Source organism: Myotis daubentonii, chromosome 11 (genome assembly GCF_963259705.1).
Source record: "Myotis daubentonii chromosome 11, mMyoDau2.1, whole genome shotgun sequence".
Lineage (NCBI taxonomy): Eukaryota > Metazoa > Chordata > Mammalia > Chiroptera > Vespertilionidae > Myotis > Myotis daubentonii.
In genome coordinates, this window is record NC_081850.1 from 76,948,216 (window position 1) to 76,959,956 (window position 11,741).

The 11,741-nt window shown below is 48.6% G+C and overlaps 1 protein-coding gene across 10 annotated transcripts in view; it reads left to right on the forward strand.

Annotated features, from left to right (window-relative positions):
* The window catches only part of ODF2 (outer dense fiber of sperm tails 2), a 36,306-nt gene extending 24,565 nt beyond the window's left edge, over positions 1-11,741 (forward strand). For all 10 annotated transcript variants that reach the window (XM_059658203.1, XM_059658204.1, XM_059658205.1 and 7 more), the window contains 8 exons: positions 1,108-1,243; positions 4,805-4,915; positions 5,075-5,179; positions 6,512-6,670; positions 7,958-8,058; positions 9,428-9,590; positions 10,023-10,148; positions 10,594-11,741. In XM_059658203.1, the coding sequence (XP_059514186.1) occupies positions 1,108-1,243; positions 4,805-4,915; positions 5,075-5,179; positions 6,512-6,670; positions 7,958-8,058; positions 9,428-9,590; positions 10,023-10,148; positions 10,594-10,782 (1,090 nt within the window). In that variant the 3' untranslated portion in view covers positions 10,783-11,741. The remainder of the gene's footprint in view (positions 1-1,107; positions 1,244-4,804; positions 4,916-5,074; positions 5,180-6,511; positions 6,671-7,957; positions 8,059-9,427; positions 9,591-10,022; positions 10,149-10,593) is intronic.

Below are 11,741 nucleotides of genomic sequence, written 5' to 3' on the forward strand. Positions count from 1 at the left end.
CTACGAAGAGGACAGAGTTGGAACCAAGTGCCTCTAACCTCTCCAGTTCTAACTCTCTATCCCTATCCCTTCCTCTCTGTAAAAAATCAATTAAAATTGATATATTTTGGGGCTATATTATCTTTTGGGGTATAGAAAGAGATTCATGTGTAATTTTTTTAAATTTTCATATACATTTTACTAATTTTCCTTCATCTCTGACACTTCCATTATGAAGGGCAAACTAGAGGCCCAGTGCACAACTCTGTCCCTCACCCAGTCTGCACCCTCTCCAACGCAGTTTGCCATTGATCAATGGCAGTTTGCCATTCACATCGTGTATGAATGATGTGTTTCCTTGGGCCTAGTCAGTGCTGACTGAACCATAATTGATCGATATTGAGAACATACAGCATAGAAAGGTTCTGTATTGGGTCTGTGGTCAGGATGGACGAGGAACATCTGTGAGCGCCAGTGCTGCTCTGAGGCTTGGATGATTGCCCTGCTCAGTGACTGAGGGGAAGGCGAAGGGCTCGAGCGCAGGTGGGCAGCTGCCTGCCGAGTGGACTGCTTTCCCTCTTCCATATCCATTCATTGCCATTCTTGCCTGAGCTGGGTGAGTGCTCACACATGTGAATAAGCCAATCATGACACCTGTCCTTGCCCGGGAGCCTGAACCCCAGTGTGATGTGTGCCTGAGGGACAGGCATGCCTAGGGTGTGGTATCCCTGACCACCCAGCCAGGAGTTCTGTCCTAACTTTAAGGCCCGATTGCCTGAGAGATGCAGGGGAGGCTGTGGAAACTGGGGAGGGATCAAGTCTCTGGTCCTTGTCTTCAGGAAGTGGCCTCATGGGAAGTCAGAATGGAGGAGGCTTTTAGAGGGGTTGGTATGGGAGACAAATCTCAAAGGTGGTTATCAGAAGTGGGATCCAGGGGAATGCCACAGGCAGCAATGCCAGGGCAGGACATACAGCTGCTTCTCAGAGTGGAGACTGGGGGAGCAGGCAGGGGGCCAAAAGGGGGGACATGGCCTGAGTAGGAACACTTGACCCCTCTCCTCACAGACTGGGCTCCTCAGAACCTGTGTCATTGATTCTCCCGTCTGCTTTCACTTTGTGACCTTCCAGCCGAGTGACAGATCTCGTGAACCAACAGCAAACCTTGGAGGAGAAGATGCGGGAAGACCGGGACAGCCTGGTGGAGAGACTACACCGGCAGACTGCCGAGTATTCTGCATTTAAACTAGAGAACGAGAGGCTGAAGGTCTGTATTGGGGCTGGGGCTGGGACAGATAGGGAACAGCAGAGAGACTGATGGCTGGGCATTCCTGGTCGGTCCCCAGAGAGGACCCGGAGGGAGCAGAGGGACTAAGGCGCTCTGGAGTCGGAGCGTATATGAATGGCCACACGCGGGTTTTACTGTCTATTACTTTTATTTATTTATTTTTAAAAATAGATTTTATTGATTTTTTTACAGAAAAGGGAGAGGGATAGAGAGTTAGAAACCAGTTAGGGCAGAAATAAATTATTTTTAACTGAGTTAGTAATTTAGGTTGGGGTGACCTCGGAATATAAAACAACTTTCTGCCCTAACCAGTTTGGCTCAGTGGATAGAGCGTCGGCCTGCAGACTAAAGGCTGCCCCATTCGATTCCAGTCGAGGGCACATGTCTGTGTTAGGGCTTGATCCCCAGTAGGGGGTGTGCAGGAGGCAGCCAACCAATGATTCTCTCTCATCATTGATGTTTATCTCTCTCTCTCTTCCTCTCTGAAATCAATTTTTTTAAAAATTAAAAAAGTAAAAGCAATGTCCGAGAGATTTAAATTAAGACCTACTACCCAGATTCAAGTCCTGCCTCTGCCTCTTACCAGCTATGGGACCTGGGTGAGAGATCTCATCCTCAGTTGCTGCAAGAAATGAGGTGCTAGCCCTGACTGGTTTGGCTCAGTGGATAGAGCGTCGGCCTGCGGACTGAAGGGTCCCAGGTTCAATTCCAGTCAAGGGCATGTACGTTGGTTTCGGGCACATCCCCAGTAGGGACTGTGCTGGAAGCAGCTGAATCGATGTTTCTCTCTCATCGATGTTTCTAACTCTCTATCCCTCTCCCTTCTTCTCTGTGAAAAATCAATAAAATATATTAAAAAAAAAAAAAAAAAAAAGAAAGAAACGAGGTGCTTGTGAGAATGCGGTGCTGCATGTAAAAAGCCTAACATGACACGTTCAGCCGATCACGTGCAGTAGACTTGACTTTGAGGTTAATTAACGCTGACTCTCCTAGGGGACTCTTCCACATGAATTCATTTGCACTTTAATCTTCCAATAATGTGATTACTGTCTCTATAGAATAAGGAAATTGAGGCTTAGAGAAAGGTCAAGTTTCTTGCCAAGATTTTACCCTTGGGGGTAAAAAAAAAGATTTTACCCTTGGAAGTGTTGGAGTTGGGATTTGAACCTGAGTCTGGGTCTGGAGCTCTCGCTCATAACAACTTGCCATATATCCTCCTCTCATGCCAGGGGCAAGAGGCACCTGAATAGAGGTTGACATTTCAGAGCCAGGTTTGGTTTCCATTGATCTGGACAGTAGTATCTAGGTTTATTTATTTTAAAATATTTTTCTTGATTTCAGAGAGAGAGATAGAAACATCAATGATGAGAGATAGCATTGATCAGTTGCCTCCTGCACGCCTATTACTGGGGATCGAACCCACAACCGGGCATATGCCCTGACTGGGAATTGAACCTCCTGGTTCATAGGTCAATGCTCAACCACTGAGCCACACCAGTTGGGCTAGGTTTATTTTTTTAGTCATGTTTTCTGTTTGTTAAGAATGATTTTAAGTAAGTACACCATACCAAAATGAACACACTATGTCCATCAATCACCCTGATTGGACCTTATTAGCACCCCTATGACATTGTCTGGTTACAAACTCCCCCTCAAAAGGTGACCATTATCCTGATTTCTGTCATCACAAATTAGTTTGCCTGTTTTCGAACTTGGTGCCTAGCTTTGTGAAAGTTATCCATGTTGTGTGTGGCATTTTATTCATTCTCAATGCTATACAGTATGGCTGCACCGTAATTTATTCATCCTACTGGGGATGGACATTTGTGTTATAGAACATCTTTTTATGTGCATATTTCATGTATTTTTACAGGTTGTCTTTTTAAAGTATATTTTTATTGATTTCAGAGAGGAAGGAAAAGGGAGAGACAGATAGAAACATCAATGATAAGAGAGAACCATTGTGCCAAAACCGGTTTGGCTCAGTGGATAGAGCGTCGGCCTGCGGACTGAAAGGTCCCAGGTTCTATGCTGGTCAAGGGCATGTACCTGGGTTGCGGGCACATCCCCAGTGGGAAATGTGCAGGAGGCAGCTGATCAATGTTTCTGACTATCTCTCTCCCTTCCTCTTTGTAAAAAATCAATAAAATATATTTAAAAAAAAAAAAGAGAGAGAGAACCATTGCAAGCCCCCTACTGGGGATCAAGCCCACATCCTGGGCATGTGCCCCTGACCAGAATCAAACCCGGGACCCTTCAGTCCGCAGGCCGACGCTCTATCCACTGAGCCAAATCAGCCAGGGCTATTTTTACAGGTTTTATACCTTGGAATAAAATTGCCAGGTCATCTGGTGGTGTGCATAAGTTTGGCTTTGGTAGGTATTACTATACAACACATCACACTTTGTTGGAGTGCAGGTATTGCAATGCAAATTACAGACAGCCTCGCCCTACCTGGTTTGGCTCAGTGGATAGAGTGTCAGCCTGAGGACCAAAGGGTCCCAGGTTCGATTCCATTCAGTGGCTCGTACCTTGGTTGCAGGATCCTCCCCGGCCCAGGCCGTGGTTCATGCAGGAGGTAACTAATTGATGTGTTTCTCTCTCATCAATGTTTCTGTCTTTCCCTCTCTTTTCCACTCTCCCTAAAAATCAATGGAAAAATATCTCGGGTGAGGATTAACAACAACAAAAAAAAGACAGCCGCCAAGTCTAACAATTAGTTGAGTTACTTACAGGATGATATATCTGTGTAAGGTAATGTAGTGTGGCCATTCAGTGATATTTGTAGAAGTGTATTTTCTTAGATATTATAATTACAAAGGTAAAATCTGCTCATAGTAAAAATGTAAAACATTACAGAAGTGTGATATAGAAGTAAAGGTCTCTGTTAACTGTGGATTGTATTTTTCCAGGGCCCCTCCCCCACATACTAACATACATATTCAAACACATACACACGCATTCATCCATTCTTCTGCAGCTTGCTTTCCTCATTCAACAATATCTCATGGAGGTCTTTTTTTTAAAGCTTTATCTCTTCTAATGACTGCTTGTTATTTTATCATATCGAGATACATGATTTGTTTTGTCCCATCTGCCAAGGTGAGTATTTGGGTGCAGGAGGACATGTATTGACCTCAGAAGTAGTTCATAACATAATTGTTGAAAAAACATGTTGCAAAGCGTAAGTATGGTATAGCTCCATTCTTGTTGAAAATTCAAACTGCTACCCAACCGTTAACATATAGCCATAAACCAAGGTATCATGCATCCTGATTCATTTTTTCTTGGCCTTATCTCCATTTTCTTTACTGCTTATTACTGCTTTTGTAATGAGAACAAGAAAACACGTGTCCCTTATTTGTATCTATATTCACTCGAGCACCGTAGGACTCTTGCCCTGGTGCCTGAGGAGAACCCCTGGTGTGGGTTTGAACAGAGGGGCTTCCCTTTGCTGGCCCGTGGGAGTAGGAACTGAGGGTGGGATCATCACCGGCTCAGAACCTTCTTGTTGGTGACTTACGGGGCCGCCTCTTCTAGGCTAGCTTCGCTCCGATGGAGGACAAACTCAATCAGGCGCACCTCGAGGTCCAGCAGCTGAAGGCATCGGCTAAGAATTATGAGGGGATGATTGACAACTATAAGAGTCAGGTAGGTCTCTCTCAAGTGCCCCTGCCCTGTAAGGGCAGCACCTCTCAGCTGCTGGAAGATTGACCAGGAGGCCTTTCCTGGGAGGGGTTTGGTGTGGGAGGTTTTTTTCACCAAAACTTGGCTCTGCCCAAGACCACCTGATGCTTTGTTGGTCCCTAGGTCTTGAAGACCAGATTAGAGGCCGATGAAGTAGCTGCCCAGCTGGAACGCTGCGACAAAGAGAACAAGATCCTTAAAGATGAGATGAACAAAGAGATTGAAGCGGTACTGCTCCCCTTCCTTGCTTTCTTCCTCCACCCAATTCTGTGTCCATCAGTCTGTCTCTCATTTGCCTTTGATCTTCCCTGGTGTGGACGACAAAGATGAACAAATTTTCTTTTTTTTTTTTTTTAATATATTTTATTGATTTTTTACAGAGAGGAAGGGAGAGGGATAGAGTTAGAAACATCAATGAGAGAGAAACATCGATCAGCTGCCTCCTGCACACCTCCTACTGGGGATGTGCCCGCAACCAAGGTACATGCCCTTGACCGGAATTGAACCTGGGACCCTTCAGTCCGCAGGCCAACGCTCTATCCACTGAGCCAAACTGGTCAGGGCTGAACAAATTTTCTTTTTTTTTTTTTTAAATATATTTTATTGATTTTTTAAGGGAGAGGGATAGAGTTAGAAACATCAATGAGAGAGAAACATCAATCAGCTGCCTCCTGCACACCTCCTACTGGGGATGTGCCCGCAACCAAGGTACATGCCCTTGACCGGAATCGAACCTGGGACCCTTCAGTCCACAGGCTGATGCTCTATCCACCGAGCCAAACCGGTTAAGGCTGAACAAATTTTCTTATTGCTGGGCTGGTCTTCTCTACATTCTCTCTTCTCGCTTATACTTCTTTTTCTCCTTTTCCCTCCTGATTTTTTCGTTCTTCCAACTTCCTTAAAAAAATCTCTCCTGCTTGGAGCATCCAAGTGGATTCAAATCCAAAGATATGCCATGTGTTAGGCATGCCTATTTCATTCTGCGTGTTGTCTTTACTTTGTGCCATCCAAAAATTGTGCTTCCTATCCTGTTCCCCAAAGAGCCTTATTCGTCTAGAGTTGGCTTGGCTGTCTAGAAGCAAACAATCATTTTAGTAATAACCTCGGAGATGGGCTGAGTCCAGGCTCAGCCACTGACTTGTTGCATAACCGTGGGCAAGTCACTGCCCTTCTCTAGTCCTCAGTCTCCTTGTTAATTTGTACAAGGGGGGATTGAGATCAGGTAGTTCTTACCCTTCCCTCTGACCTACAGCTTTGTGGTTGCCTTTCTAGGGGCTTGGGAGTTAAACTAGGCTCTGATCTTGGCTCTAGCTCAATGGCCATTGGCAAATGAGCCTTTGATCCTTAAGGTCCATGTATGGGGAAAACAACACCTACTTTGCAGGTTGTACGAATTAAACGAGTTAATTCATAGAGCCTTTGGGACAATGCCTGGGTGCTGGTGGTGGTATGTGATGACGACTGGACACGCCCAGTGGCCTGCAGGAGGGCAGGCTGCACTTCTGGACCCTTCAGCAGCTGGGCCCTTCCCTACAGTGGGCTTTTCCTCCCCCACCCCAGGCACGTAGGCAATTCCAGTCCCAGCTGGCTGACCTGCAGCAGCTGCCTGACATCCTCAAGATCACCGAGTCTAAGCTTGCAGAGTGCCAAGACCAGCTGCAGGGCTACGAGAGGAAGAACATCGACCTCTCAGCCATCATATCAGATCTGCGCAGCCGGGTAAGGGACTGGCAGAAAGGGTCCCACGAACTGGCCCGAGCAGGGTCCCGCTTACCAAGATGAGCTGCACGCCCCCCAAGGGAGGACCACTTCTTTTTTCTTGGCTGCCGTTTCTGAAAGGAGTGAGCTATCATCAGTGCTGTGAAATAAAAGTCTGGTGTGCCAAACGCCTCGTGTTCGCACCAAGTGATTATAGTTATAGGAGCCGTCACTCACTGGAGTCGCTGGGCCCTCCTGGTGTTACCCCTCCCCCAGGGCTGCAAGTCTCCGCCTGCCTCTGCCCTTCCTGCTCCGCTGCTGTCCTCAGCCTCGCACCCACAGGCAGCAAGCCACGGCGTTCTTTTTTCCATTTTCTTGCTTTAGCTGCCTCCCCTACTCAGCAGAGCCATTGCCTGAGATTCTGTCCTGAAAGAGGGCTCCCTTCTTCCCAGAAGCAGCCTGCCTCTGGGTAACGGGCGCCATGCCATTGTAGCCTCAGAAATTACATGCCTCTCATCTGCAGGGTGACCTTGGGCAGGGCCCTTTCCCTCTCTGGACCTGCTTCACTAATAATAATAAAAGTAGCTACCATCTCTAGAGCACATGCCCGGTGCTCCACCATCCTCCATTCTTCTAGGAACTTTGTAAGGTTTATTGCCCATTTTATAGCAAGCAGCCCAGGGCATAGAGGGAGAAGGAATTCCTGAGGTCACCGAGCTGATACTTAATCAACAGGGATTGGGACCCAGCCAGCTCTGTCTGGTTCCCAAGCCCGTGTCCCCGGTATCTTCAATTACCTCGTGCTCTTGAACCTGAGCATCTCAGGGCCTTGCAAGCCCAGATACCTGAGGTCTCTGTAGAGCATCCCTCTGGATAACTTCTCGCACTTGCCAGCCTGAACGAACTGAACTGATAGCTTTCCTCTTGCCTTGCCCGCACTTGTCCCCAATTAAGGGGAGAAGGAAATCAGCATGACGACAAAGTGATTGGTAAAGAGCTCCCCGGTGTGTCCTGTGGGCCTGCCATCTGCTTCTGCTTCTCCTGTCGGCCCCGGATCCCACTGAGTGGCCTCTCCTGAAAGAAAGCGTCGGCGTGGTTCTGCGGATCCAACCTGGCTCTGGGTGTGGGCAAGCCCAGCCGGGGAGCCGGCCCTAACCTGTCCCTGCTCTCTCTCCTGCAGGTTGTGTGTGGGGACTTGGATGCCTGCTGAGGGCAGCATGCCTCTCCTGGGTGTGGATTACAGGTCAGGGAGAAGGGAGGGCCGCACCGGAAGTTCTTTCGTAAACCAGTCTGTTCCTGTCATTTTAGATCGAGCATCAGGGGGACAAGCTGGAGATGGCGAGAGAGAAACACCAGGCTTCCCAGAAGGAAAATAAACAGCTGAGTCTGAAGGTGGATGAACTGGAGAGGTTAGAGGCACTTGGTTCCAACTCTGTCCTCTTCCTAGGACCTGAGACTTTCAGCCGCTTAGCTGCTTTGGGCTTAGTGTGCTAGAAGGTGCTCTCAGCGCAGTGGTAAGCATTGTGGGCGAGGAAGGTGGTCTCCTGCCAGGGTGATGCTCCAGAAGAGAGAGGTCAACATCAGACCACCCATAGGACCACCCGTCAGGCACACTTTGGCCAAGCAAACCCGCAGGGCCTGCAGGCTGCTGTGGGGGCATTTCCTCCCCACTCTGCTCTGTGTTCCCCGTCATCCTTCCCAAAAGCATTCTGATTCTTCTCCCATGGACACAGGAGGCAGTCAGGGGTGAATACTACGCCTTTAGGAATCAGAAGCCCTGGCCTGGGGTCCGGTTATGTAATCCTTTTGGATCTCTGATTACTAATCTTGAGAAAGGGACCAAGGCAGGGAAAACAGTGTAACACGTGGGGTTATTGTGAGTCTTCAATGAGATGAGCTTCGAAGGGCTCAGCACATTACCTGGCAGACAAAAATGTACAGTATAGGTGGTGTGTATTGGTATTATCCCCGTTTAAATGAGGACACTGAGCTCCGGGAGAGTTCAGTGACTTGCCCAAGGTCACTCAGCTGGTACCTGGCAAAGCTGCAGTTTAGCCTCCTGTCTTCCTCCAGAGCTTCCAGCATCTGGGAAATGAGGGCTTGAGGTCCTGGGAGGCTGTACCTGCTCATGCAGCCTACAGGGAGAAACTTGAACCAGTTGGTCTCTTGGGCCCCCCCCCGCCTCTACTCTGCGTTGCTGGCCTCAAACATGCAGCTGGACGCGGCAGGACTTGCAGAGCTCCTTAACGTGGAGCATGTTCCACAAGTGCAGTGGCGACTGCGCTGGCACGGGATGGTCACTGCTGCCCATGGCTGGTCACGCGAGGTACTGAGTGGTCCGGCTGAAGTCCCTTTGCTGAAGGAGGCAGCAGTGAACAGAAGTGAGGGCATGAGTTTTGGTGACAGGCCTGTCAGCTGTGTGACACTGGGCCAGTGACTTCACATCTCTGAGGCTGAGTTTCTTCATCTGAAAGGGGGGGAATAAGGGGACCCACCTTCCCGAGCTGCCCGTGGCTGTGTTACGTGAAGATGTGCACACTTAGCACAACCGCACTCGGTCTGCTTCCTTTTCCTGCCTTCACACCGTTCTCCAACCAGCTGCTCCAGTTGCAGTTCCTTGCCGCCTGGCTGATCAGCAGGTTCCTTTGGTTTATTCTGTGGCTCCTTGGAGGTTCCCTGCGTGACGAGAGCCCTGGTCCAGGGTGGCTGCAGCCCCCTGGCAGGGCGAACAGGGCAGGTATGGAAATGAACAGGATCTCACTGAGTGCTTTCACCTAGGAAACTGGAGGCGACCAGTGCCCAGAATATCGAGTTCCTACAGGTGATTGCCAAGAGGGAGGAGGCAATCCACCAGTCCCAGCTGCGGCTGGAGGAGAAAACACGGGAATGTGGGTCCCTGGCAAGGCAGCTGGAGAGCGCCATTGAAGATGCTAGGAGGCAGGTCAGTGTCAATTCCATTACTAATTCTGTGACCTTGGCCCAATCACATAACCTCTCTGAGCGTATTTTCCCACCTAAAACATGGGCCTAGAGTAGTACCTGCCTCGTGAATTCACCATAAGGATCAAATGAGCAATTACTGTGAAGGACCTGACCCCTGACTCATGATTGCTCATTTAATTGTTGCCTGCATGGGATCAGACAGGCTTGTCACATCTTAGGTGGTGATGACTCATGGGGTGTTGGGAAAGGGACGGTAAAGATGGTTGCTGAGGTAGTCCCCATAGTCAGCTCCCACCCCGAGGCCCCAAACAACTCGCCATGGTGATGTGCACGTGTGGTCCTTGAGACCAGACAGCGGAGTGGCCCAGAACTCTCCTGCCTAGGTGTTCACCGTCAGGTGGGCACCTCCAGCTCTGTTCCTTCCGGGCAGGTGGAGCAGACCAAGGAGCACGCGGTCTCCAAGGAACGAGCAGCCCAGAACAAAATCCTGGATCTTGAGACCCAGCTGAGCAGGACCAAAATGGAACTCACCCAGCTGCGGCGGAGCCGTGACGATGTGAGTCGGGCTGGAGGGCAGAGGGCGGAAGAGATGGGAGTGGATTGAACTTTGGGCTTCCTGGGGCCTGAGGGGAAAGGTGTTTTGTTGTTTTATGAAAAGGACATGGTTTCATTTTTCTCTATCCCCAAAGGATACCCCTGGCAGATCCTTTGTATTTTTTTATTAACGGCTTTAAGATAACATGTTATATACCATGAAAATCACGTTTATACAAATTTAAACTGCATCATTCAGTGGTTTTTAGTATATTCAGAGTTGTACAAGTATCATCACAATATGAGTTTAAGATATTTTTAAAAAGAGACTCTATACCCATTAGCAGTCACTTCCCAATCCTCTCCCCGTCAGCCCCTGGGAACCCTAATAAAGTCTCTGTGTTGCTGTGGCCTTGTCTGTGCTGGGCATCTCACACACACTTGACCCAACTCTGCTCCTCTCGTAGGCTGACCGCCGCTACCAGAGCCGGCTGCAAGACCTGAAAGATCGCCTGGAGCAGTCGGAGAGCACCAACCGCAGCATGCAGAACTACGTCCAGTTCCTCAAGTCCTCCTATGCCAACGTGTTTGGCGATAGCCCTTACACGACCTACCTGACCAGCTCTCCCATCCGCTCCAGGTCTCCTCCTGTCTGAGGCCCGCCTGTCTTGGGCCAGGAGCCCAGACTGATGCCATGGGAACTGACAAGTTGCCAAGCCATACCTGGAAAGCCTGTTGCTTTTCCTCTCTTCCGGTGACGAAGTGTGTGTTTAGGATCTTGTGCTTAGCTACTGGCTCCATGACAGTCCCTGCAGCAGCAGGGCATGAAGCAGCAGGAGCCACTCAGTTCTCTCCTCTCTGCTGGAGTTGCCTGAAGGAAGTTTTTAAGTACCTTGCCAGGCCTTAAATCTACTACTATGAGGGAACCAGGTTTTAACTCACTGTGACCTAGCGCATTCCTTTCCTGAGAGAATGTGTGGACTGGACTTTTTCCTCCAGTCCCCTACAGCCCTCTTTCTAGAAATATATTTAATTCTTGGACCTGAGCCAGCAGAGGTCCTCACCACCCCTCCTGGGTTGTGAGCACATTTACTTCCGCTTTTCCTTATGTCCTGGGTGCGGTGTTTTCCCATGCCCGATGGAAACCTCTGGAATCCGAGTTTCCTTAAGGCCACTTGCCCCACGCACTTCACAACAGACACTCAAGGGCTCGTGTCCAGTTGGCCTTTTAAAAGTGTGATCCCAAGATAATTAATTTTTGTTTCTCTTTGCCAGGTTTGTATCTGGAATGCATTTATCCTTGAAATATTTGTGTTGCTTTACAAAAAGCTTTTATAATCAATATTTAAGACTCCGTGGATGATTTCCTTTACCCACCCCCATCCCTCTTCTAAAAATGATTAAGTATAAGGCTTAATGGGAGTCAGTAACTATTTTTAAAGTACTTGGTGCATGGAACATTAGATCTTTCAGCTAGATTCTCCTGTGGGCGCTTTTTGTGCGATGACTGGAGGCATTGTTCATGGTTGGGGTGCAGCCCACGTTAGCTGTTGGGAGAAAGAAAATGAGATGTATATATATATGACTGTTTTTAAAATGTTAATTGGTTTCTGAA